We start from the raw sequence: 24311 nt of genomic DNA, 5'->3' as shown, positions 1-24311 counted from the left end.
AAATCAGTCTAGAATTTTAGACTGGAAATGGTTCATTTACCTTTTTAGCATAACCTTATGCCTGAACCTCATATAAAATGGCAACATAGGCCAAAAAATAGAAACTAAACCGTAAGACTTCTTCTTCTTCTTCTTGTTTCTAAAATCACTATTCACATTTAAATTTTTTTTCAATTCTGATTTGTTTTTGTGATTATCAACCGTAATACTTTGGAATGGAGGAATATCTTTCGGTCACTTCAACAGACTTATTTTGGATTTTCCTGGCCCGCAAGTGATAATAATAATTGAAAGTTCTGATTAATGCGCAGCGGAGAGATAGGAATCCCGTATAAAAGGGGCGACCATTTGAGGAGGCAACTCATTGGATTCGCACCATGCTGAAGTTCGTGATCTTGTTGTCTGCTGTTGCCTGCGCCTTGGCTGGCACCGTCCCCGAGGGACTCCTGCCCCAGCTGGATGGCCGCATCGTCGGCGGTACTGCTACCACCATCAGCAGCTTCCCCTGGCAGATCTCTCTGCAGCGCAGTGGTAGCCACTCCTGCGGTGGATCCATCTACTCCTCCAACATCATCGTGACCGCCGCTCACTGCCTGCAGTCTGTTTCCGCCTCCGTCTTGAAGGTCCGTGCTGGTTCCACCTACTGGAGCTCCGGCGGTACTTTGGTCAGTGTGTCCTCCTTCAAGAACCACGAGGGATACAACTCCAACACCATGGTCAACGATATTGCCATCATTAAGCTAGCCAGCGCTCTGACCTTCAGCTCCACCATCAAGTCCATCAGCCTGGCTAGCTCCAACCCCGCTAACGGCGCTGCCGCCTCCGTCTCCGGCTGGGGTACCCAGTCTTACGGTTCCAGCTCCATCCCCTCCCAGTTGCAGTACGTCAACGTGAACATCGTCAGCCAGTCTGTGTGCGCTTCCTCCACTTATGGATATGGTAGCGAGATCAAGAGCACCATGATCTGCGCTGCTGCTAGCGGCAAGGATGCCTGCCAGGGTGACTCTGGTGGCCCATTGGTCTCCGGTGGAGTTCTTGTTGGTGTTGTCTCCTGGGGATACGGTTGCGCTTACGCCAACTACCCCGGTGTTTATGCCGATGTCGCTGCTCTCCGCTCCTGGGTGATCAGCAACGCCTAAGATCTTTGCGAAATAAAACGAATTTGAAGAATATAAACTTTTTGCCTTTATTATTATGATTTTCGTACATCAAGATCAGCAATATAGACCAGTTTTGCATAAGATGGTGATGCCTATACGGACAGAAATGGGTATTACAGGAATGTGAGCATAAAAGAAAAAACGACAAGATTTATTTTTGCGATTTGATCAATTTTAAACATTAAAAAATCAAAATGATTCCGGGATAAATACAAAAGACAAACTCATTGATTTTTTTAATATTTTAGGAATGGTGTTCTCTCAAAATAAGAAATCCGTTAATCCTTGTAAATTTTATTTTTTTCCACTGGTGACCAAATTATGATTTTAAACCATGTTTAGCAACTGATTTCCCGATTTTCGATCAAAAAAGTCCTACTTTTAATAGTGAGATTGACGAAAATGATCAGAATATGGAACTAGTTGAATTCATTATTGAATTTCTAACCGTATGGCATTCCTCAGTGGATTATGTTAGAAAGCCAAAAAAGTGCTTCTTTTTTGAAATCATCCGGAAAGTAATGGGGGCAGTTATACTCGTAACCCATTTTTCGGCTAATGCATTATAATCTTTTACTCTATGATTAAATGATATAACTGAACTAAACTCTTATATAAAAAAAAAACACTAAAAATATAGTTTAAAAAAAACAAAATATCAGTTTGTGTACAAAAATGATTTATTAGGAAAAGTGTTTAAGCGTTGTTGACCACCCAAGAGCGGAGGTCGGCCACGCTGGCGTAGACACCGGGGTAGTTGCTAGCAGCACATCCATATCCCCAGGAGACGACACCGACCTGGACTCCACCGGAGACCAGTGGGCCACCGGAGTCTCCCTGGCAAGAGTCCTTGCCGCTGGCAGCAGCGCAGATCATAGAGCTCTTGATCTGGCTTCCGTAGCTGTAGCTCGAAGAAGCGCATTTGCTTTGGCTAACGATGTTCACATTGACGTATTGCAGCTGGGTGGGAATGGAGCTGGAGCCAGAGGACTGGGTGCCCCATCCGGAGACGGAGGCGGCAGCGCCGTTAGCGGGGTTGGAGCTAGCCAGACCGATGGACTTGATTGTAGAGCTGAAGCTCAGGGCGCTTGCCAGCTTAATGATGGCAATATCGTTGACCATGGTGTTGGCATTGTAACCTTCGTGATTCTTGAAGGAGGACACCTTGACGACGGTGCCGCCCGAGCTCCAGTAGCTGGATCCAGCACGGATCTGCAAGGAGGAGGCGGACACAGACTGCAGACAGTGAGCGGCGGTCACGATCACCTTGGAGGAGTAGATGGATCCACCGCAGGAGTGGCTACCACTGCGCTGCAGAGAGATCTGCCAGGGGAAGCTGCTGATGGTGGTAGCAGTACCGCCGACGATGCGGCCATCTAGCTGGGGCAGGAGACCCTCTGGGATGGTGCCACCCAGGGCGCAGGCAACGGCCGACAAGAGGATCACGAACTTCAACATGGTGGTGATCGATTGAATACCCATGGAATCGAAAAGTGTGCTTTTATAGGGGTCGCTATCTCGGGCACCGTTTAATCAATTGGGAAGTGAGATCCCTCACAGTCAAGGTGGATAACGGCGTCGAGTGGCCGGTGGATGATAAGCTGATGTTTTCTAAGTATTGCTGGTCATATCAGTGGAGAAAGTGACGCAGCAGCTATGCTGTCAATCAAATAGAGATATTCTCGTGTGGGGTTGTATATAAGGGGTCTTGATCTGGGGATCAGCATACAAGCGATCAAAATGTTGAAATTCGTGGTACTTCTTTCTGTTGTGGCCTGCGCCGTGGCCGGCACCATTCCTGATGGTCTGCTGCCTCAGTTGGATGGACGCATTGTCGGTGGCTACGAGACTAGCATCGAGGATCATCCCTACCAGGTGTCCCTGCAGCGCTCTGGATCCCACTTCTGTGGTGGATCGATCTACTCCCACGACATTGTGATCACCGCCGCTCATTGCCTGCAGTCGATTGAGGCTAAGGATCTGAAGGTCCGTGTGGGCAGCACCTACTGGCGCTCCGGCGGCAGCGTTCACTCCGTCCGTGCCTTCCGCAACCACGAGGGCTACAACTCCCGCACCATGGTCAACGACATTGCCATCATCCGTATTGAGTCCGATTTGAGCTTCCGTTCCACCATCCGCGCGATCAGCATCGCTGACTCCAATCCTCGTGAGGGCGCCATCGCCGTGGTTTCCGGATGGGGCACTACCGAGTCCGGTGGTTCCACCATTCCCGATCACCTGCTTGCCGTTGACTTGGAAATAGTGGAATATTCGCGTTGCCGTTCCAGCGAATTCGGCTACGGCAGGAAGATTAAGGACACCATGATCTGCGCCTACTCCGCTCACAAGGACGCCTGCCAGGGTGACTCTGGTGGCCCTCTGGTCTCTGGAAACCGTCTTGTTGGTGTTGTTTCCTGGGGCTATGGATGCGGTGATGTTAGGTACCCCGGTGTCTACGCCGATGTTGCCCACTTCCACGAGTGGATCGAGAGGACCGCCGATGAGGTATAAAATCAGACAAACACTTGAAATAAATCGCAATTGAATCAACTTTGGTATCTCTCTCCCTTTTTTGGCCCAATTGCGTCGCAGGTGTCGGCCCTCAAAACTAAAAGTCAGATAAGAGCCACCAACGGGGGGTGTATAAAAGCTTAGACTGGCGGCATGTAACCAAGCATTAGCTAGCAACGCTCACCATGCTGAAGATCGTGATCCTGTTGTCCGCCGTGGCCTGCGCCCTGGGTGGCACCATCCCCGAAGGTCTCCTGCCCCAGTTGGATGGTCGTATTGTCGGCGGTTCTGCTACCACCATCAGCAGCTTCCCCTGGCAGATCTCTCTGCAGCGCAGTGGTAGCCACTCCTGCGGTGGATCCATCTACTCCGCCAACATCATTGTGACCGCCGCTCACTGCCTGCAATCCGTGTCCACCTCTGTCCTGCAGGTCCGTGCTGGATCCACCTACTGGAGCTCTGGCGGCACCGCCGTCAAGGTTGCCTCGTTCCGCAACCATGAGGGTTACAATGCCAACACCATGGTCAACGACATTGCTGTGATCCGACTGAGCTCTTCGCTTAGCTTCAGCTCCAACATCAAGGCCATTAGCCTCGCTTCCTACAACCCGGCTAACGGAGCATCCGCTGCTGTTTCCGGCTGGGGCACTCAGTCCTCTGGATCCAGCTCCATCCCCTCTCAGTTGCAGTACGTCAACGTGAACATCGTCAGCCAGTCTCAGTGCGCTTCCTCCACTTACGGATATGGTAGCCAGATCAGGAGCACCATGATCTGCGCTGCTGCCAGCGGCAAGGATGCCTGCCAGGGTGACTCTGGTGGCCCATTGGTCTCCGGTGGAGTTCTTGTTGGTGTCGTCTCCTGGGGATACGGTTGCGCTTACTCCAACTACCCCGGTGTTTATGCCGATGTTGCTGTCCTCCGCACCTGGGTGATCAGCACTGCCAACAGCATTTAAGGGGAATAACCTTTGAGTTGGACGCGTTGAATTTCTTCAATAAAATTTTGCAATATAAAACATAATATTTTTTAAATGGTGGGAAACATCTTTGGTTTTTATATTATTATTGTATAAGCTATAGCGGTACGGACTAAGTTTTAGTTTCCCATAATTTTTAATGATATCGGTGGGATCTGCCACGGGGAGGAGGAGGAAATTCAATTCCGTCGCTATCGATGTCTCGCATTGGGCAGTAGAAGATTGTTAAAACTGGGTTCTAAGTTCTTAGAAGACATCTGGGATTCCTTCGGCCGTTTCGGCCGCTTGGGCTCTATCTTCCCGAAACTTATAGAACAGGTCAGGGAGGAACTTAAAGTTCACAAAAGCAGTTCAGTTAGCTCCTCCAAAAGATAGGAAAGTTATTTTCACACAAAGTAAGCCTTTGGAAAAGTTCGAAGACTTTTAAAATCTTATAACGTGTACATCCTATTACACCTTACGTTTAATTAAAAAGATAACCAACAAAAAAAAAATAGTTTTTAAGGTTACTGACGTCACAGGTCTTATCTTTTGTAGGGTTCACGGGTATTCACATAAGATAATTCGACGCGCCTTCTGCGATTTCCATTGATTTCAAAGGTCTCAAGTGGCTGAGGGTAAACATTTGGCCAGGAGCGATGTATCTAATCAGGTTGGAGTGCATCGCGTGGCCACATTTCCACTCCATCTTCCATTGATAAGTTGAGTGATGGTCTGGACAGCTGTGGCAAGATTAATTAGTCACGAAATAAGAGTGTTGATAAGATTTCACAGATTCGGGCATTGGAAGACTTACGTTTAACTGATACATGACTAGTGAAATCTTAACTTGTGAAAAAGAAACGATTCGATGGTGGTTATTTCCAAAATATTTTTGAATCAAATGCAACAACAGTTGCAAATAAATAAACAATTTGCTATTTGTAATCTTATAATGCCAAATTGATAATGTTGTTTATATAAGAGTTTGGTTATCAATTTAATTTTAAGGTGACAGAAATTTGCGGTTGATATTCGCCATTCTACTGGCAGATCGATGATTGCCAGCGGCTATAGACACCCATTACTTTGAGAGGTATTTCCAGTGCGACACTACCTTGTTGATTTGCGTATGTTAATGGGCCATTAAAAATATAACCCAATTTTGGGAAATCCGTGTCATAAGAACCACCTTTTCTAGCCCGGAACTGTAGTAAAAAATAATTTATTTTCATGCGAAATTTCCACCTCATTGAAGCCAAGGAGTGCCTTGCGTAACACTCACTGATTGGGAAGCCCAAAGAACGTCGTTTGACGATGAGCAATCTGTATATATAACGGATATTCTAATACTGAAAAAGGCATTTCCTAAACTGTAAAGATGGGATATACCCATCTATCATTTATATTTATATGACAATGCAGTTGTACAACAAACCTAGTTCTAGGATCATAATACTTATCGTAGTGGCAAAGGCTTATTGGTGCCATCTCTTAGCTTGTAAATTTCTATTTAATAAAGGTGTGTCTTTTTTAAAGGCCCACTTAATCACTTAGGCACTGAGAACAACAAGGTCAAAATATGACGACGGCCAATCTATATCTAATAACACCCGTTTAAGTGCCGACTTCCGAGTTTTGACTGGTGCTCCACTTTTCGGGCGCTTTCTTTGATTGATAGTACTGTTCGATTGATAAGAACCAAGCTGTCTGGTTTGTTACCTTCTAGTGCAGGGTATGCTAATTCCTCGGATCAAGAGATCGACCGATACTGTCAGTTGCCCACTCGAGGGTCAAATTCCGTTCACTCAATCACTAAACTCCCGCCTGATGGAAAGTTATAAATATTGGTCGTGGCTCCTTGATTGTTCAGTGTTTTACCAGAATGCAGGGATTAGTGGTTCTTTTAGTTTGCCTAGCTGTGGGTTCTGCTTGTGCCGGATCGGTTGGTGTGTCCAATGCCGATCCTTTCGGTCGTGAAGGACGCATTGTGGGCGGCGTGGATACCACAATCCAAGCTCATCCCTACCAGGTTTCCTTGCAGACCAAGAGTGGTTCCCATTTCTGTGGTGGAAGTATCATCGCTCCCAAATTTATAGTAACGGCTGCCCATTGCCTTCAGAGCAAGAAGGCCTCCAAGGTGTTCGTGCGTGTAGGATCCACGCTCTACAATGAGGGTGGAAGGGTGGTGGCTGTCGAGGATCTCATTTACAATGAGAAATATAGCTCGAAGACCATGGAGTACGATGTGGGCGTACTAAAGTTGGCTGAAGAAGTCGAGGAGAGCGATGACATTCGTTACATTGAACTGGCCAAGGTAACTCCGCCCACTGGAACAACCGCTGTGGTCACCGGTTGGGGTTCCAAGTGCTACTTCTGGTGCATGACTCTGCCTAAGGTACTCCAGGAGGTTTACGTTGATATTGTGGACTGGAAGACCTGTGCATCGTCTGAGTACAATTATGGTGAAATCATCTACGACACTATGGTTTGTGCCTATGAAAAGAAGAAGGATGCCTGCCAGGGTGACTCCGGTGGTCCTCTGGCGGTCGGTAACACTCTGGTGGGTATCGTATCCTGGGGCTATGGCTGTGCTTCAAATTTGCTGCCTGGAGTTTATGCCGATGTTCCCTCTTTAAGAGAATGGATCGAGTATACAATCGAAACTTTGTAGATAATTCAAATAAATTATACTGACTGAGCAAGCATACTTTTGGGGATTATACGAAAAGTAGAAGAATATTGAATTTCAATTTGAGTTGTTATAAAACAATTTAAAAGTTTTTAATTTGACTTTGGGATATCAAATGTTATTTATTTCGTAGAAATAGTGCATATTTTTGGGAATTTAAGAACTTCTAGAGCTTTGGGAAGCAATTTTAAATGCATTAGAAAAAAAAAGCTTTTTTTATTGCAAAAGCTTCACAATGCGTATACGCACCTTTGTCTTGCGGTACGTAAACAATTTTATTTGTATTTCAGACATAGAAATTAAAGATTCAGAAGAGAGTTTAAAATTAAACACATTAAGGTCAAGCTTCGCTTATTCTTAATGTGAGTTAATTAGCAATTAAGTACTTGATCAAACCGATCATACTTGATTAGGTTTAATTAATTGATTATCATAGCAAGGAGATGCTTTTATTCTTAGCCACTTATTTTCTTTTTAAGCTTACGACAAAACAAATTCCAGAGAACAGCTACTGCTTTCGGATGGCCCTCTTATCGGTGTTAGACCGAAAGCAATTTATTGACCAATTTGCGATATGATCGAAAGCTTCTCGTTAGATTGGAACAAGCAAAAATATCCGATTTAGTCACTCATCGAACAACGAAATGAACAAAGTTGTTTTACGGATTTTTGCCGCCCTTTTGCTACTGGGAATTTCAGCAGCGGCGGATCAACCAGATGGCCGAATCGTTGGTGGAGCAGATACATCCACTTACTTTACCAAATATGTGGTCCAGCTGCGCAGGCGCAGTTCTTCGAGTAGTGCCTATGCCCAAACCTGTGGTGGAAGCATCTTGGACGACGTAACCATAGCAACGGCTGCTCATTGTGTCTACAATCGCCTGGCAGAGAACTTCTTGGTGGTGGCCGGAGATGATAACCTTGGTGGCATGAATGGCGTGGTGGTCCGTGTGGCTAAGTTCATTATCCACGAACAGTACAACGCCTCAAATACGGATAACGACATTGCTCTAGTGATTGTCGATCCTCCCCTACCTTTGGCTACCTATACTACCATGGAAGCCATTCAAATTGCCTCAGCCGAGCCAGCTGTGGGTGTCCAGGCCACTGTCAGTGGTTGGGGTTACACCAAGGAGGAAGGTTTGTCCTCCTATCAGCTGCAGCAGGTTACAGTACCCGTTGTGGATTCTGCCAAATGCCAGGAAGCCTATTACTGGCGACCCATCAGTGATGGTATGCTCTGTGCTGGACTTCAGGACGGTGGAAGGGATGCCTGTCAGGGAGACTCCGGAGGACCACTGGTGGTTGCTAACAAGCTAGCTGGCATCGTTTCCTGGGGAGAAGGATGTGCGCGTCCCAACTATCCAGGCGTATATGCAAATGTTGCCTATTTTGCAGATTGGATAGCCAAACAGCGAGCTTCGAATGATGTATAAAAAATGAGATAAGAATAAATAAAAGCTTAAATATTTTTACTATACTGAAAACCAGACATTTCCTTATTGCTATTTCTACTAACATTCTTCGTTTTGCGATCTTATATAACCGATCAAATAAACTGCAGTTATCGAATCATATAAAATATTGGCGATAAAATTTTTTATGGGAATAGTGGCTATCAGGTACAAACTTCAGTTATTTTAAATATCAGCAATTATCCGAATATTTTAAAAAGTAAATTTCTTGAACAAATTTTTCTGAAATTTAAAAATTTCTTCCGGAAAAAACAGCTGAAATTTTATAAAAATTAATGTTCAAAATTTGCTTTGATTTAGATTGAAAAAGTTAAAAGAAATTATAACAAACACTTAAAACATTTCTTTTTCAGTTCTCATTAATATAACAAATGTACAAAAAACTAAGTCCAAAAAATACAAAAAAACAATCACAATTATGTTGTCCAGTCTTATAGTAGACCATAAAGCCTAATCGCTGGTAGTTACCAGTGACCGTGCATATCCAGAATAAAATTTATGGTCTATATATTCAGGGTGGCGTTAGATAAGCCGTGCAGTTGCTGTCCAAAAAGTTGTAGTCCTCAGTTCTTAGTCTTGCGTTCCTCTGCAAACATGTCTCGCTCTTGGCTGGTGTGCCTTTTGGCCTTTCTCGTCTGCGTGGTGGCCTTCACTCAAGGTCTTCCTCTGCAGGAGGATCTGAATGAGAAGAACGTGCCTGATGGACGCATTGTGGGTGGCTATGTAACGGATATAGCCCAGGTGCCCTACCAGATTTCTCTGCGTTACAAGGGCATCACCACGCCAGAGAACGCCTTTCGTCATCGCTGCGGTGGTTCCATTTACTCCGAAAATATAATCATAACAGCGGCGCACTGCATCATTGGAACGGTGGCTAGTCAGTACAAGGTGGTGGCGGGAACAAATCATCAGACTGGCACGGATGGCGTCATTACCAATGTTAAGGAGATCATCATGCACGAGGGATACTTCGCGGAAGCCGCCTATGACAATGACATTGCCATTCTCGTTGTGGATCCCCCATTGCCTCTCAATAACTTCACCATCAAGGCTATTAAGTTGGCATCGGAACAACCACTTGAGGGAGCTATTAGCAAGATCAGCGGATGGGGAACCACTTCACCCGGCGGTTACTCCTCATATTATCTTCTTGCCGTCGATGTACCGATCGTGAGCCATGAGGACTGTAATAGCGACTACGAGAACTTCGGCGATGAGAACTATTGGATCACACCATCGATGTTGTGTGCCGGAAAGAGAGGAGTTGGCGGCGCTGATGCCTGTCAGGGAGACTCTGGAGGTCCGTTGGTGGTGCGAGATGAGCTGCACGGTGTCGTGTCGTGGGGCAACAGTTGCGCCCTGGCCACTCATCCCGGCGTCTATGCCAATGTGGCTAACCTTAGGCCCTGGATCGATGCCCGTTTGGCAGAGCTCCAACTATAATTATTTCAACATCCCATATTTCCTAAATAAAATGGCTTTTGGCAGCCACGTGCCATGGGAACTTCCAAATCTTACCGTTTATTGTATAATTTTTTCCCAGACGTAATCGGCCTAAACATAGATTAGATCAACCTTGGATTGACTGATTGAGATTAACAGTTTTCCAAGAAATCGAAATGGTTTAATGTGAATTTAACAAACCCCGAAAAGTATGCAATATTTCTACTCACAAAAAGAGCAGAGTGTTGGGTCTTAGAGTGGACCAAAGTTCAAGAACAATCTTATTTGTGGGAAATTCTTTACTCTAAAAATAATTTATGGAACTATAAATGGTTGGTGTGCTGATTATAATCCAACGGAAGTTTGTGAAAATGTAACATTATTTTTTATTTAAATATAAAACAGTCTGAAGCTCTTAAGAACTTTCTGTAAAATAGCTTAAGAGCAATCTAATACACACTCCAAGGAAACCTAAAGATCAACGTAAAAAAAGCCCACCAATAAAGTGGCAATCGGCTCTGGAATGACATTATCTTGGTCGGACCCTGTGTTCACACTGCTATCAGAAGTTATCTCGAGCACCCACCATTAACTTAATCGATTTGGTCATTGAATGCCGCCTGGTAAGGTGAAAACTGGCCAGTTCGATAGGAACCACACGCCCGTTCAAATCAAAGGATCATGTGCATCCCGCTGCTGCTGCTGGCCATAGGATTCTCCTCCATATTATCTATCTCAGCCCAACCGGAGGCCAGGATAATCAATGGCACTTCAGTGGATATAGCCCGTCATCCGTATCTTGTGTCCCTTCGCTATCGGCGGGGTGAAGATTCTAGCTACAAGCATGAATGTGCCGGTGTCATTATCTCGGAGCAGGCAGTACTGACCAGTGCCCAGTGTCTTTATGGTCTACCCGAGGGCACTAAGCTTCTAGCAGTGGCTGGAGCAAATACCCGCAGTGGTTGCGATGGATTCGTTTACCCCGTAGCCAATTGGACTTATCATCAGAACTACGATCCCATCACAGTTGATAATGATATTGGTGTCCTCCAGTTGGACACACCCCTGAACCTCACACACTTTGGAATTAGCTCGATTGCTATCCGTCCAGAGCGTCCGGCTGTTGGTCGTTTGGCAACCGTTGCCGGATGGGGCTATCGGGAGGAATGGGGCCCCTCCAGCTACACCCTGGAGCAGACACAAGTTCCGGTGGTGAGCTCTGAGCAGTGCACTGAAATCTACGGAACGGGTGAGGTCACCGACCGGATGATCTGTGCAGGTTTTGTGGCCGAAGGAGGCAGTGATGCCTGTCAAGGAGACACTGGTGGACCCTTGGTTATCGATGGGCAGCTGGTTGGTCTAGTGTCCTGGGGACGCGGATGTGCCCGACCCAACTACCCCACCGTCTATTGTTACGTGGCCAGTTTAGTGGATTGGATCGAAGAAACCATTGCAGCTGCCGGAGCGAAATAAACATTGGCATTTCCACGGCAATCGATACGCTATCTTCAAGTGGCTACCGCCCGGATAGAGCTACCTAATTCAATAATAAAACCGTAATCAAACATACAAAATACAATGTTATTAACTGTATTGGTTATCTCCTTATGTAATTTTGGAGGTATTTAGCAAAGCTACAGAATGTTTGGATATGTTTTCCGGACTTTACTTTACAGGAAGTCAATTTTGCCTACAAACTCGTTTTCCTCAACGGTCTTGATAATCCAATCGCGAACATCGGGAACGGAGGCATAAACTCCGGGGTATTTTTCACGGGCACAGCCCGTTCCCCACGAGACAATGCCTAGGAGTGTGTTGTTGTAGACCAAAGGACCTCCAGAATCTCCCTGGCAGGCATCCTTTCCGCCGCCGGTGACTCCAGCACAGAGCATGCGACTGGTCAGCATAATGGAATAGGCACTCTTGCACTGTGTGTTTTCCACCATATTTACGCTCACCTCCTGGAGAACGTCGGATAGGTAACCATCTTCAGTTGTGGTTCCCCAACCTGTCACAGTTACGGGTGTATCGTGCTCAGGACGCTCCTTGGCCAACTCGATGGGTTGCACTGCTTCGTTGAATTCAAACTCTCCATCCAAAATCAATATGGCCGCATCGTAGTCGTTGTTTAATTTGCGGTAGTTTGGATGAATGATGAACTTACGAACAGCCAGCTGCTGTTGAGGACCCGTAGGATACCAGATGTTTGAGGAGCCAGCCACAATGGTAAGGTTTTCCGGACCCGACAACGTGTTCACACAATGGGCAGCGCTAATTATTTGGTTATTTCTGTAAATGGAGCCTCCGCATCGGTGATTTCCATTATATCTCATCGAGATCTGATGCGGATAGAAGGTGATGTTCGTATCCAGTCCTCCGACAATGCGTCCATCGAGCTGAGGTAAAGTAACCTCGTCGTTACGGTTAATGGGATCTGCCAGGGAGCAGGCCACTCCGAGCACCAGAAACACGACCAAAATCCGTGACATTTTCAAGCAACTGAACACTAAAGTAAGGCTATGCGTAGATTTATATAGTAACCTTATCTACCGACTGTAGATTGCGCTTGGATTGACCATTACTCGTTAATCTGACGAATCTAACGATAGTTGTCGTAATCGAGCAAAAGACATCGACCATAAGCTGGTCATAAATCTTTACCAAAAATTTCATCAGGGCTTTTCCCCGTCTTTGGTTTCTTTTCTTCCCAATGACCTTGCAAGTTTCTTGTATAAATCAATGAACTTATCATTAAATATCTCGCTTTTCCCATTTCAAAAGCATTTAATTGTAGTAGCTTTCACTTACTATCTCTTTCTAAGAATATAGATAAGTTATGACATGCTGGGGGATCAATTAAATGGGTTACCCAAAAGTAGGCTACATTAAAATGTGTTCTTATAAAATATGTTTCTCTATAAAAAAAACGATTCTTTAATTTACTCTAACATAAATCGATGTTTTATTATGAGAACTTAAGTTTAAGTTTACACTGAGACTAAAACTAAGATTGCACATTTCCGGCCCAAGACTGCTGATATTTATCACAATACGCATCCGTTACGATACTACACGTTATAATATGATGATTGATTGCACTTAGATTTCTTAGGGCTTGGGTTCGTGATTCCGTTGGTACCTGCACTTTGCGTATTGTATGCAGTTCCCAATGGTTTCCGTTAACTAAATACTAAAGATTATCAACTAGCTTAGATCTATCAAAATTGCACCTTGTGGTTTGGCAAGAATCTCCGAGTTATTATTGCACTGATTGTTGTTATTGCGTTACTTAGCCTTAAAATGTAAGTCTTTCGTCTGCTTTCGATATTGCACGTCCCTAGAAACTAGTTATCTTTTAGGCGTTACTTATTCTAACTCTTTCTAATCATCTTGTAGAGCACCGAGTGCGTTTCTATACTCTCCGCTCCGGACTCCCACATATCCTCAGCGTTGGTCTCCTCGTCCGTTTCCGAGGATCCACAACAGGTGCTCCGTCCGCGTCCATTTTCATCCGAGGAATAGGATGACATTGTGGTTGTGCTACCCCGAACATTTCGCTCCTGCGAATTCGTTTGGGAATGAGAACGAGTTAGGGTTTTATCGGAGTCTGCGTCGCTGAGGTCACCAGGCACAACGGCCATATTTTCCGGCGATCGACGACTGTGACCCGGAGAGACCATGTGCTCGAGATCTTCGAAACGATTATCGCTTTCCTCCTCGTTGTCTTCGATGGTGTCCACCCGAATGATCTGCCCTCGTCCAGACAGCATCTTAAAGTTGTACCGATCATAGACATTCCGCTTGTACAACTCCGTGGAGTCGGTGCTCATGTAGCCACTGTCCAGTTGCCCAAAACGCTGCTCGTAATACGTCTGGCTACCAGGCTGTCCCATTCCACCGGACTGAGCTGCATCCTCGATGATAGTAGCAATGCCGTCCTCCTCCAAGAATCCGGCTGCGTTTTTGCTGCCGTAAGTTGGCGCTGGACTTTGGCTGGGACTGAACTTATTGGCCGCCATGGTCACAAACTTACGCCACGCGTTCTTTAAATCCTTGGCCTTCTTGGCACGATCCTTCAATCCAATGGCAATCTGCATTCCAGCTGTGAGCTGGGCTTGTTCGATCTCACAGCGATAGACGGTTTGAACGTTTCCGCCGGAACTAGCACTCCCGGAACTACTAGCCGCCCGCTGAGGATAGGCTATACCCACGGGCACACCGGCATTACGATACATCTCCTTGGTTCGCTCCGACAGATGACCGCTGCTCCGATTGGAACGGGAACTTATGGACAATGCATCAAACTGGGCGAGGTCCATCTCCTTTAAGTTCTTATTGCTGCTGTTGAAATCCGCCTCGGGGGCAACGTCCTTTGGGGAATCCTGTCCACCTTTCGAGGTCTCCTCCCTCTGACTCTTCCGCCGTTTTAGATACTTGGTCAGACTATAATCATTGCGCAGGCTGTTGATCTTCTTGTTGTACATCTCTTCGTAGTCCTCTTCCGGTGATTTACCAATGACTTTGGGAGTCCTGGAACACTTTTTGTGAGTTCTTTCTTCAGTGGTTGCCGATATAGCACTGGACATGGTGTTGTTGCAGGAGTTCTCAAATTCCGAGATCCCGGTCACCTCGGTTATTTCACTGTGCAGGCTGTAGGCATCCTCCTCGGGAGGCTGATGCTCCGTTGAGCTTGGAGGAGGTGGTGGCAGTGGTCGTTTACTTTGCACCAGTGGTGGGCAGTAATGTTGGTTGGACTTTGGTCGAGGAGGTGGGGGTTTATCCGCTGGCTTGGGTGATGAAATCGTAATGGTGGTTTTATTAATTTTTGTGACATCCACAACTGAGTGAGTGGGAGAGGTCTCCATGAGACGCTGGCGGCGGGAGTGTTTCGCCTCGAGGGTTAAGATCCGTCCCTCTTCCTCTGGAGTCTGTGATACCTTCTTCTCGTATTTGCTGTTCTCCTGGGCGATCAACGGTGATTCGTAGATCTCTCTCAGGTTCCTAAACGAGTTACTGGATCGCAGGATAAAGGATGCGGTCCTTGGCTTGATGGCCTGACTGGGAGCAGGACTCAGCTGCCTACTCAAATCTGGCAATGAGTTGATCTGACTGAAGTCCGAATCGATTTGCTTGTGCCCATCCCAAGCTGAAATGTCGCAAAAGCTCTGTTTCTTGGGCTTGCGATCCAGGGTATCCGGTTCGAATTGATCGCTATCCGTGCGCTCCAGGTCGGAAGGGGGCTCATGCTCCACCTCGATGGTCATACTTCCCCGAAAGGGTGTGTCGTATTTAATCCTTGCTGCCGCTTCCTTTTGTCTTTGCTGCTGACCAGGATGTTGATGCTGATGCTTGGCAGCCAGACGCTTCTTCATCTCGCCCTCCTTACGAAATCCGTCCATGCGATCGTACACAGTGTGACTGATTTCCATCTCCTCCTCAAGTGGAAGGGCTGTGCTCAAACTTGGACTCAGTTGGGAACTCACATCGGATGACGGTGAACTGGAGGAGTGGGAACTCTTGCGTTTGCTCGGCTCCAGACGTTCCAGGCTATCAGTCTCATAGTCTACTATGAGATATTGCGGGGATTTCCTTCTGTAAATCGGTGAATCTGGTTGGAATTGTTTCAGGGACTTGCGACTCAGGGAGCTATAGTCCGGAGTGGGTACTGATGGAATGCTACTCTGTGTGCTACTATAGATGTCTTTAATCCGCTTCTCTATGGTGCTGTCATAATCCGGCGTTGGAATATGAGCTGCATATTCCCGTTTCAAGGAATCGTATAAGATGTCCGCCGGCTTCATATTCCTCAGCATGTTATAGTGCTGCCGATCGAAGGAGGTGAGCGAGGTGGGAGTGGAATTGGCGGCGGCAAACTGATCTAGAACCTCACTACGCTTCCTCAGAGACTTGGAGCGACTGGAGGCACTACGCAACGAGGCCGCCGGAGAATCGGCCAGCATGAACTTGGGATTATTGTAGATCTCCCCGCCCGTCTCGGCAAATCCGTAGACATTAGCAGCCACGGAAAAGGCAGAAAAGCCGTCATAGGTATTGCCCACAGTTGACTTGGGCTTGGGTGACTGTTCTGGACTGTTCTTTCCGGGACTCCGGCTGGAATGGGAACTTGGAGTTGGTGCTGGTGAAGAGGTCTTCGCTAGAACTTCTTCCGTTTTAACTTTCTGCATAGGAGGCGGTGGTGGCCGTTCCTTGGGTGCAGTTATCTCTTTCCTCAGGGAGCCCTTATTAGGAGACCCAGATGGCTTCTTTGGAGTCGGTGGACCAGGTCTGTCGAGGCTCTTCTGAGCCGGTGCTCCATCTGAGTTGGGTACACTTTGTAACCACTGTTCGATGCTATTTCGCTTGTCGCCCATTCCCTTGCCCGCTAGACTCTGCTGCAGGGGAATGTTGTACATGGTGGGTGAACTGGAACTGGACTCCGGATGCAGCTCCTCGGGAATAATGTTCAACGACGGTTGGTAGCGCTTTGAGGCCATCTTGTACTTGGCAATGGCGATGACCTCCCGGATCTTTTGCAGAAACTCAATGGCAGCTTGAGGCGGCTCCTGAAAAGGGGTAAAAGTTCTAGTTCTAGCTATAATCTTGGTGGACTGGACTTACCGCCAATAAATGAGGCTCGAAATAAGCCGGATTGAAGTAGAGCTTCTTGCGTACATTTCCACTGACCATGGCACGCAGGTTTTCCAGCTTTTCCTCACTCATGAGCTCATCAATTACGGCCACATTTTCAGCGGGCAGACATTCGTTATCCTGCAGAAAGTCATCCACATCCATTGCGGCATTATCCGCTCCACCTGTAGGTTTTGGTGACTTACTTAGCTGTGGATGCACCAGCACAGATGTCTGAAAAGAATAAATTTTGATCTTCCTTTGACAAAGATAAAAAAAACAACCCACCTTGATCTTCTCTTCCATTTCGCATTCAGAATTCGAGTTGGAAATATCGCTGGCAAACCCTGAATTGTGCTCCCTTTCACTTAATTGGGGAAAATGTTGCAGTAAGGGATTATTTTTAACAATACCCATGTCCTCTTTTAGGCTACCAATGCTGGTGCGTGTATTGGACTCATTCCCATTACCCATACCCATGCTATTGGAGGAGTATATACTCCCTACCCGGCTGAAGGGTGCTCCGTATGTGACTTGATCGTTCTTGGGGTAATTTATATCATTGGTCAGGTTATCAAGGGAATGTCGAGAGTTGTGCTGTTTTCGCTTTTTCATGTAAAGGTATAGAAACACTGAGGCCACATAGATGAGGCCCAAGAGCAGGCTGCAAATCCCAATAACCACATATTCCCGCATGGTCATGCCATCGGATGTGGAGGCCAAAGTTGTGGAGTTGGCTGGCTGAAAGAAGACCTCAGGAACGTCTGTAAAAATGGGTTAGGAGTTAATTTTTTTAATTTCTTAATTAGTTTTCTTTTTTAGTATTAGTAGACTTACTGTGTGCATATTTCACGGGACTACCATTCACCCGGAAGGCCACACATGGTGAGTGAACATTTCTGGGTGGCATGAGCGGTTCACCCTTGTTGTGACTGCTGGCATTCATTGCCACCGTCATGTCCCGGCACACCAAATGCACCACAATTAGGCGTCCCTGCATTTTCTGACGAAGATCAGCTTCACCCTGCCACAAGAGGAAGCTGCGCCCCTCATCGCGGAACAAGCGAAATGGATAGTCGGTGTCTATGGGATTACGAAGATCCGACCAGCCATTGGCACCCAAATACTGGGCTCCGGTTACAGCGCAAACGGGTGTGTGAATGCCTAATATAAAAATAAATTAGGTAAATAAATATATGTTAAATATTTTAGCTAAGTTAGGTATATAGAAATGGCAATATATCTTGGCAAAAATCACTATTTATCTGCTTTGTTAATAAAAAATCTACAATATGGATTTTTATCAAAACCAGTATTAGAAAACCAGTACACAATTTGTTTCACCTGTGACTTGACATGCTAAAATTATAACCTAAACTTCGCAAATAATACTTTTTACTAACTAAATGGTCAGAAAATGTTACGAAAGACGGACATTTAGCAAACCAGTTTGTTTTAAAAACTTAAAAAAAAACCAGTAAAGTCTTAACTACTTCCACGATTTTACAAATTAAAAGTTAGTTATAAGAAATTAGAAAAAAGAGAATGAGAAATTACTTACTGGCAAAGCTGATCTCCCTGCTGGGATAGATGATCTGACCCCGGAGCGGCAGGAAGACTAAGGGTATCTTTTCCGAGGAGGAACCACTCACGAAGGGCGACAGGGAGCACTCTGTAACAATGGTTGGAGAAATGGGAAACGATTAGGCTGGGGTTGGGAAGGTTGTGGGAAAGTACACTCAAATGACTGCGATAACGATCGACGCTTATCAATTTACGGAGTCGGAATCGGAATCGGAATAGTGAAACTACATATTTGTACGCTGTTGTTTTCCCGGCCAGCCCAGCTCTTACTTTTGGGCCCAACTTAATGTCCGATGCCAATTCCAATTCCAAGTCAGATTCCAAGCTTGAGTTAGACCCCGAAAATGGCAGCGGTCTGAGATTGTTTATGTTGGCAGACGACGGACGGGCGAAAGTTTCCTTTCATTCATTAGCAGCGGGGAAACAGCGATTTGTTCAATAATAATAACATTTTTTCCCTCTTTGCGTCACGTTTCGTTTTCATTCTGCAGCCCTGCACAATTTCAGTGGCTCTTATTACAGCATTTCTTTCATTCGGCTGGGCTTTTTCTTCATTTTTTTTTGCAGTTGGGCAACCATTGTGCTCGGATATGACAAAACAATGGATGGATGGATGGAAGGTGTCTCACATGTGGGAGCGACTCCCACCGCGAAATGGAGCAGCAAACAATTTGGCTTGGAATTAGTGGAAGGCTTCCGCAATGCACACTCACCGTGAATGTCGTCCACACAGATTCCCAGGTCCTCGCGATAGGCCCGCTGATAGGGAAGACATCGACAGGTGCATCCGGTATCGCCACTCGTATCTCGATTCTCCATTTGGCCACGACCCTTTTGCATTTTAAGACGGCGGGTCAAGAGCTCCATTTGACCGCCGGTCATAGACGAGGTCGCTGGATTGAGTCCATCTATGGATTGGGGAAGATTCTCTTAGATTATGACAGGCACTCACATATTAACCATGTTAATCTGTTGCTTACCGTTGCCTTGACCGCTTCCACCGCCGGGCTGACGCACCAGCGATGCTGTGCCGCTCGAGAGTCCGATGCAGGTGTCCGCATTGCAGGCGCTGCTCAAGCCTGCGTAGAGAAAACATTAAGATGGATTGAGTCGGGACTTCACAACATCTTCAGCCGATTGACGGCTAATCAGACGTGCTGGACCGGACCGGACCGTACCGGACCGGACCAGGCCGGGCCGGGCCAAGGCAAGCCTTACTGGCAAAATTAATGCTGCTGTCAGCGGATCAGCCACGAAAAAACGGCCGCATCATGCAGCCAAAGATGCCACATGCCAAGGTAACTGGACAATGACAGTGACACTGGCACTGCATTTGGAAAGATACTCAAGGCTTTTGGTACTTCCACTAAAGGCGGGATGGGATAACTACAGTCTAAAAATGCTTTAAAGAAGTTTCTCAAATTGCTGCTTCTACATATTGATTGCTTGATTGATTTTTTAACAAAGCTCCTTGCTCTTTGAAAATAAATTCGCACTTCGTTCTTTTTAAATATATTGAAACCTTTTCAAGTTTAAGTCCAAGCTAAGATTAATCACTTACTAATTGAATTAGAGAGTATTTATAGCCTCGTAAAACGAAATTTAAATACCTTTCTAGTACTAAACGCCTACTCTGAGTGGTGGTGATATGTGGGATGACTTTAATGGGATTTACCGAGCAGGTGTAAATTAGTTACTGAATCATTGAAGGCACTCCCCCATTTTTCCACCATTATATTTCACCTGTTTCCAAAGTGTTTAACTCACCGCTCGTATGGAAGGTATCGCCGTCGTGCTGTCGAGTCAGATTGATGAGTTGTCCGTTGGTCTGCTGCAGTTCCTCCAACAGCAGGCTGGCCGGCATCAGTGGCTCACCGCCGAGAGCTTCATGGGGATAGTGACTCCTCACCCTCGGATGGGTGGGCGGTCGGGGTGCCGAAGTGGGCGTGACTGGCGGGTGGTGGGCGTTGAAAGTGAGCAGAAGGAGCAGCGGTAAGGATTGGAGCCGCATCTTAACAGCAACATAGCTGGTTAAGAACGCACTCTGGGGGATTCAACGGTGCAGCTGCCACTATAGAGAGTATAGAGTATAGAGTAAAGAGTTTAGAGTACTAATTAATTAAAAAGAAATCCAAATTTGTAAGTTAGAAAAACGAACGAAACCAACTAGCTAGAAGTTGACATTCTTTGGGTCTACAGTTAATGAGGCAGAAATTGTTTTAGTCCGTTTTGCTGGAAATGGAGCAACATCTACATCTACAAGCCAGTTGGTGCTAGTTTGCCGCCGGCTAACGGACAACATTTAAACAAATGTTGCAATTAAAACTCGTTCTGGTGGCAAGTGTATACTTATTGGTTGGGACAAGCAGAGGTGCTGGCATAATGCTGCACTGGATCAAGTGCGTCGCAGTGGGAAAACTGTATTTCTCTGTTGCTGCTGACTATGCTGCGTTTACCGTTACCAAAAAGCCCGCTGCTGCACTTGGCTTAGAACACCCCGTTTATACCGCTAATCAGTTGCACTTTAGCAGCTGCTTTCGGCCAGGCCAATTTACATAAATATTTCACACAAACTCAACAACACACACACACAAGAAGCTAAGAAAAGCACAGAAAAATTATTGGGGACTCCTAACTGTTCATATCTACGAGTTCTAGTGATCTCAGTAGAAGACTGGCTTGTTTTTTTGGCTCTTCAAATGAAGAACAAAAGAGACGGGTGCGTTGGGTTAGTGGTATATTATCTAGAGCCATAATGTGCGCGCGAATGAATGAGAGAAGAAAGCGATAAAAAGCAACAGTTGCGGCCTAATTTGAAAGTAAAATTTCTTTACAAAACGCAGTAGAACACAGCAATGAAAAAAGGAAAAAAACACACACAGGCATACATCTACTAAAGTTCGTTGGCTAAGTCTTTTGATTGACCAGTCACCAGTCACCAGCCAGCGATACCATCATAATCACCATCCATCTACATCGGAATCCACAAACTCCGTCCCCATCTATCACTCCGAACTTGCTGTACAGTTATGGCATTTAAAAATAACAACAATATCATTTCTATTATTTCTCTTTCTTTTCGATTTGTTTACGACTTTGCCTTAGTTATTCGGTTTTGGTTTGATTTTGGGTTGTCTAGTTTCGGTTTTTTGGTTTGCTTGGCTTGTCTGCATTTTCGAAACGAATTTAATGGCAGTAATGACCTGCTTTTTTTGGTTTTCCAACTGCAACATCAGCAAAAGTCACAGACCAATACCAACTGAAACTGATGCGATTTTGATGATGCTGGGAAAAAGTCTTAAAAAAAAATAAAAAGAGGAAAACTGTTCTGAGATCTGTTATACCTATCTGTATGTGGTTTTGCAGTCTCTCCAGTTTTTATCTCCATGGGGCACCTGTGCAGGGTCTTGACTCTTGCGCACTCGACTAAACTCAATTAACAGGTAATTGAACCCAACTGCATAAATTAGCCATATTCCATCTATTCCATCTCATTTCAGCCCATTGCAGCCCATCATCCGCCGCCATGTACGCGATCATTAATTATTGGGCAACACGAAAGAGCGTGTGCGCATTGTTCTAAGTCTGTGCATAAATTTAACCATAATAAACATGTGGCTGTGGGCCAAGCAGTTAGCCTGATCGACCCGAAACATACCCCGGAAATGCTGGGCTTGTCCACCGGAGCATTAAGTAATGTAGATCACCTGGCTTTTGGGTGTGCTTTAAGTTAATATAGAACCAAATGGGATTGGTCTGCAGGTAGTTTTTAAAATTAGAAGGGATTTTGGGAGTTTAAAGTTCATGAAGTTTTGTAGAGGAATAGTAAGTTTAACTTTGACCAAGACACTTATCATCTGAGATTATTTTAAGATTAAAATTATAGTTTGATAAAATGTTTACATTAGATTTATATTTTTTCCCAGTTTAGTTAAGACATCTTGTAAAATTAAATATTAAGTCATTCAACTTTAAAGTCATTTCTTTGCAGACTAAAGGCCTAAATTGGAGAAGCCAAAAACTCACATTTGTTTGATTTAACTGCTATTAAGTTAAAAATAACCCTTCCAAAAAGGTTTACTAATAACCCATCGAAATCATAAAACATCTTTCTCCATTTTAATTGCGAGCTTTCTAAATCGAAATATAAATAACTTTCAATCTGAGCAAACAATCATTATCATTTGATTTGTTTTTATGTCTTTAAATTCTTCTTATTTTCTTACTAAAAACCCTTAATATCAACCAGTTGATCATACCCAGCCAAAACCCATGTGCTCTACAAGGGGTATTGAAATTACCACAACGCATTCTAACCTGGCCATTGCAATTCACATGAACATGCACCGACCATGGAGCTGGAGTTTGGAGTTGGCTGCATCTCCGGGCACCAGATGACGGGCCCCATTGTCTGGCCGGAGCAGCAGCACCAGCAGCAGCAGCAGCGGCTATACTTCCGACTACCCATGGACGTCGACGTCACACTCGGCGTACTTTTAACACTTAGAACACGCCACTCACTAGTGCAGCAGGAAGGCAGCAGCGAAAAGGCAGAAAAGCAGAAAACTCTGGAGCATCATCATAATCATCCCATATCCCAGCCTAATAACAAATTTCAAATTTATTCCGCTGTTATTTTTATTATTTTTCGTATTAGCGGCTACTGGGCCCGGTCTCTAGTCTTCTGTCCATTGTGTGGCCAGAGGAGCGCATCATTTGCTCGCCGCCTTAATGTGCTTTAATATGTACTTAGGCTCGCCAACTTAGGGCCAAGTTAGTTGGCTGGCCAACGGTTTCGGCCAGTTGTTAAAACCGTATTACGACAGTGCAATGCCCGGTGTTTTGGTTTGGTTTGTTTTTTTTTTTTTTTGGAGTTTTTGTTGTTATTTTCCAGCACAATTACTTTCTCCCAAAAAACGAACCAAAAATAAAAAAGATTTTCAATTTGGGAGAGTGCCCATGCCCAGTGACCTAAACTCAATTGGCAATGGTCTGATTAACAACCCAAGCCAAGGGCGCAACAAGCCCTTTTCCCAAGCCAACAAAATCTAAGCCTAATCTCTGAATTTCCCAGTTTTTTCCGTTTATTTTTTTTAGTACTCACAGCAGAGCCCGATTTTAGTTGGTGAATAAATTAACACCTTCGGCCGTTAATTTTTGCAGACAAGGCACAGCCAGGATTGCTTTTCGCACATAAACTTAAGCGTTTTCTTTTTTCGGCTTCAACTTGGTTAACTTCACTTTGCATCTGCTGGCATTTTCACACATTTCTACGGCAGCATTTTATGCACGTTTTTCAGCATTTTTGAAACATCTTCATCTCGTGCCACACAAACACACACAACGAAACGACACAAAAACAATCTGAGTCGCGTTAACTGTTATTGTTTTTTTAGAAAATTCGTTTCGTTTCGGTTTCTTTTGTTTTTCCACTTTTTTGAACCGCAAAGAAAGCGAAGACAGCGGCGTCGGCGGCGGCGGCTTTTCTTCGCAAATTGTGTTTTTCTATGGTTGGGATTTTTTGGGGGGATTTTCTTTTTTAGATTTTTTATTTCAAACCGCTAAGACGTCTATCAAGGTCGCCGTCGGTGGAGCGACTGCCAAAGCAATCGCAGCTCAAAGAAACCAAAGCCAAAGCCAAAGCCCGAGGAAAAGATCTGGAGAGAGAGGCGGTATGCTCTTAAACGAGTTTTCTTTTTTAGCTTTACGCTCTTATATCTCGAAAGTATAAGTTCAGTCCGTGTGTGTTTTGACAAATTGTACAACCGAACAACCAACTGCTGGCTATAACAGTGTGTTGTGATGTGTGAAGGCGAAGATCTCTAAACTGCAGACTAATTAACAAAGACTGGGACAGGTTCTC

At 45.3% G+C, this 24311-nt stretch overlaps 9 protein-coding genes across 9 annotated transcripts; 6 read left to right on the top strand and 3 right to left on the bottom strand.

Annotated features, from left to right (window-relative positions):
• Positions 1-377: 377 nt before the first annotated feature.
• Positions 378-1139, top strand: LOC108106507 (trypsin delta). Its single transcript, XM_017213600.2, has one exon. The coding sequence runs from the start codon at positions 378-380 to the stop codon at positions 1137-1139; it is 762 nt and encodes a 253-aa protein (XP_017069089.1).
• A 683-nt stretch (positions 1140-1822) lies between these two features.
• On the bottom strand, positions 1823-2630 carry LOC108106508 (trypsin beta). Its single transcript, XM_017213601.1, has one exon. The coding sequence runs from the start codon at positions 2616-2618 to the stop codon at positions 1857-1859; it is 762 nt and encodes a 253-aa protein (XP_017069090.1). The 5' UTR covers positions 2619-2630; the 3' UTR covers positions 1823-1856.
• Positions 2631-2900: 270 nt separating this feature from the next.
• On the top strand, positions 2901-3841 carry LOC108106500 (trypsin epsilon). The gene is made up of 2 exons (XM_017213595.1): positions 2901-3665; positions 3753-3841. The coding sequence occupies exons 1-2, from the start codon at positions 2901-2903 to the stop codon at positions 3813-3815; spliced, it is 828 nt and encodes a 275-aa protein (XP_017069084.1). The 3' UTR covers positions 3816-3841.
• On the top strand, positions 3816-4687 carry LOC108106506 (trypsin alpha). The gene has a single exon (XM_017213599.2). The coding sequence runs from the start codon at positions 3857-3859 to the stop codon at positions 4625-4627; it is 771 nt and encodes a 256-aa protein (XP_017069088.1). The 5' UTR covers positions 3816-3856; the 3' UTR covers positions 4628-4687.
• A 1808-nt stretch (positions 4688-6495) lies between these two features.
• On the top strand, positions 6496-7337 carry LOC108106503 (trypsin theta). The gene has a single exon (XM_017213598.2). It carries the CDS (start codon positions 6513-6515, stop codon positions 7299-7301), a length of 789 nt encoding a protein of 262 aa, XP_017069087.1. The 5' UTR covers positions 6496-6512; the 3' UTR covers positions 7302-7337.
• A 626-nt stretch (positions 7338-7963) lies between these two features.
• LOC108106502 (trypsin eta) lies at positions 7964-8806 on the top strand. Its single transcript, XM_017213597.1, has one exon. It carries the CDS (start codon positions 7964-7966, stop codon positions 8753-8755), a length of 792 nt encoding a protein of 263 aa, XP_017069086.1. The 3' UTR covers positions 8756-8806.
• A 570-nt stretch (positions 8807-9376) lies between these two features.
• Positions 9377-11729, top strand: LOC108106227 (trypsin zeta-like). Its single transcript, XM_017213153.2, has 2 exons — positions 9377-10234; positions 10889-11729. Exons 1-2 carry the CDS (start codon positions 9389-9391, stop codon positions 11708-11710), a joined length of 1668 nt encoding a protein of 555 aa, XP_017068642.1. The 5' UTR covers positions 9377-9388; the 3' UTR covers positions 11711-11729.
• An 82-nt stretch (positions 11730-11811) lies between these two features.
• LOC108106501 (trypsin delta) lies at positions 11812-12749 on the bottom strand. Its single transcript, XM_017213596.2, has one exon. The coding sequence runs from the start codon at positions 12724-12726 to the stop codon at positions 11908-11910; it is 819 nt and encodes a 272-aa protein (XP_017069085.1). The 5' UTR covers positions 12727-12749; the 3' UTR covers positions 11812-11907.
• Positions 12750-13175: 426 nt separating this feature from the next.
• Positions 13176-24054, bottom strand: LOC108106734. Its single transcript, XM_017213972.2, has 9 exons — positions 23553-24054; positions 20216-20519; positions 19429-19527; positions 19162-19356; positions 18426-18536; positions 17702-18028; positions 17153-17628; positions 16856-17098; positions 13176-16800 (listed from the first exon to the last, which is right to left on the bottom strand). The coding sequence occupies exons 2-9, from the start codon at positions 20457-20459 to the stop codon at positions 13609-13611; spliced, it is 4887 nt and encodes a 1628-aa protein (XP_017069461.1). The 5' UTR covers positions 20460-20519; positions 23553-24054; the 3' UTR covers positions 13176-13608.
• Positions 24055-24311: the final 257 nt, after the last annotated feature.

Source organism: Drosophila eugracilis, unplaced genomic scaffold (genome assembly GCF_018153835.1).
Source record: "Drosophila eugracilis isolate 14026-0451.02 unplaced genomic scaffold, ASM1815383v1 contig_90, whole genome shotgun sequence".
In the NCBI taxonomy this organism is placed as follows: domain Eukaryota; kingdom Metazoa; phylum Arthropoda; class Insecta; order Diptera; family Drosophilidae; genus Drosophila; species Drosophila eugracilis.
Note: the sequence above shows the minus strand (reverse complement) of the source record. Positions and strands in the feature narration are given on the sequence as shown.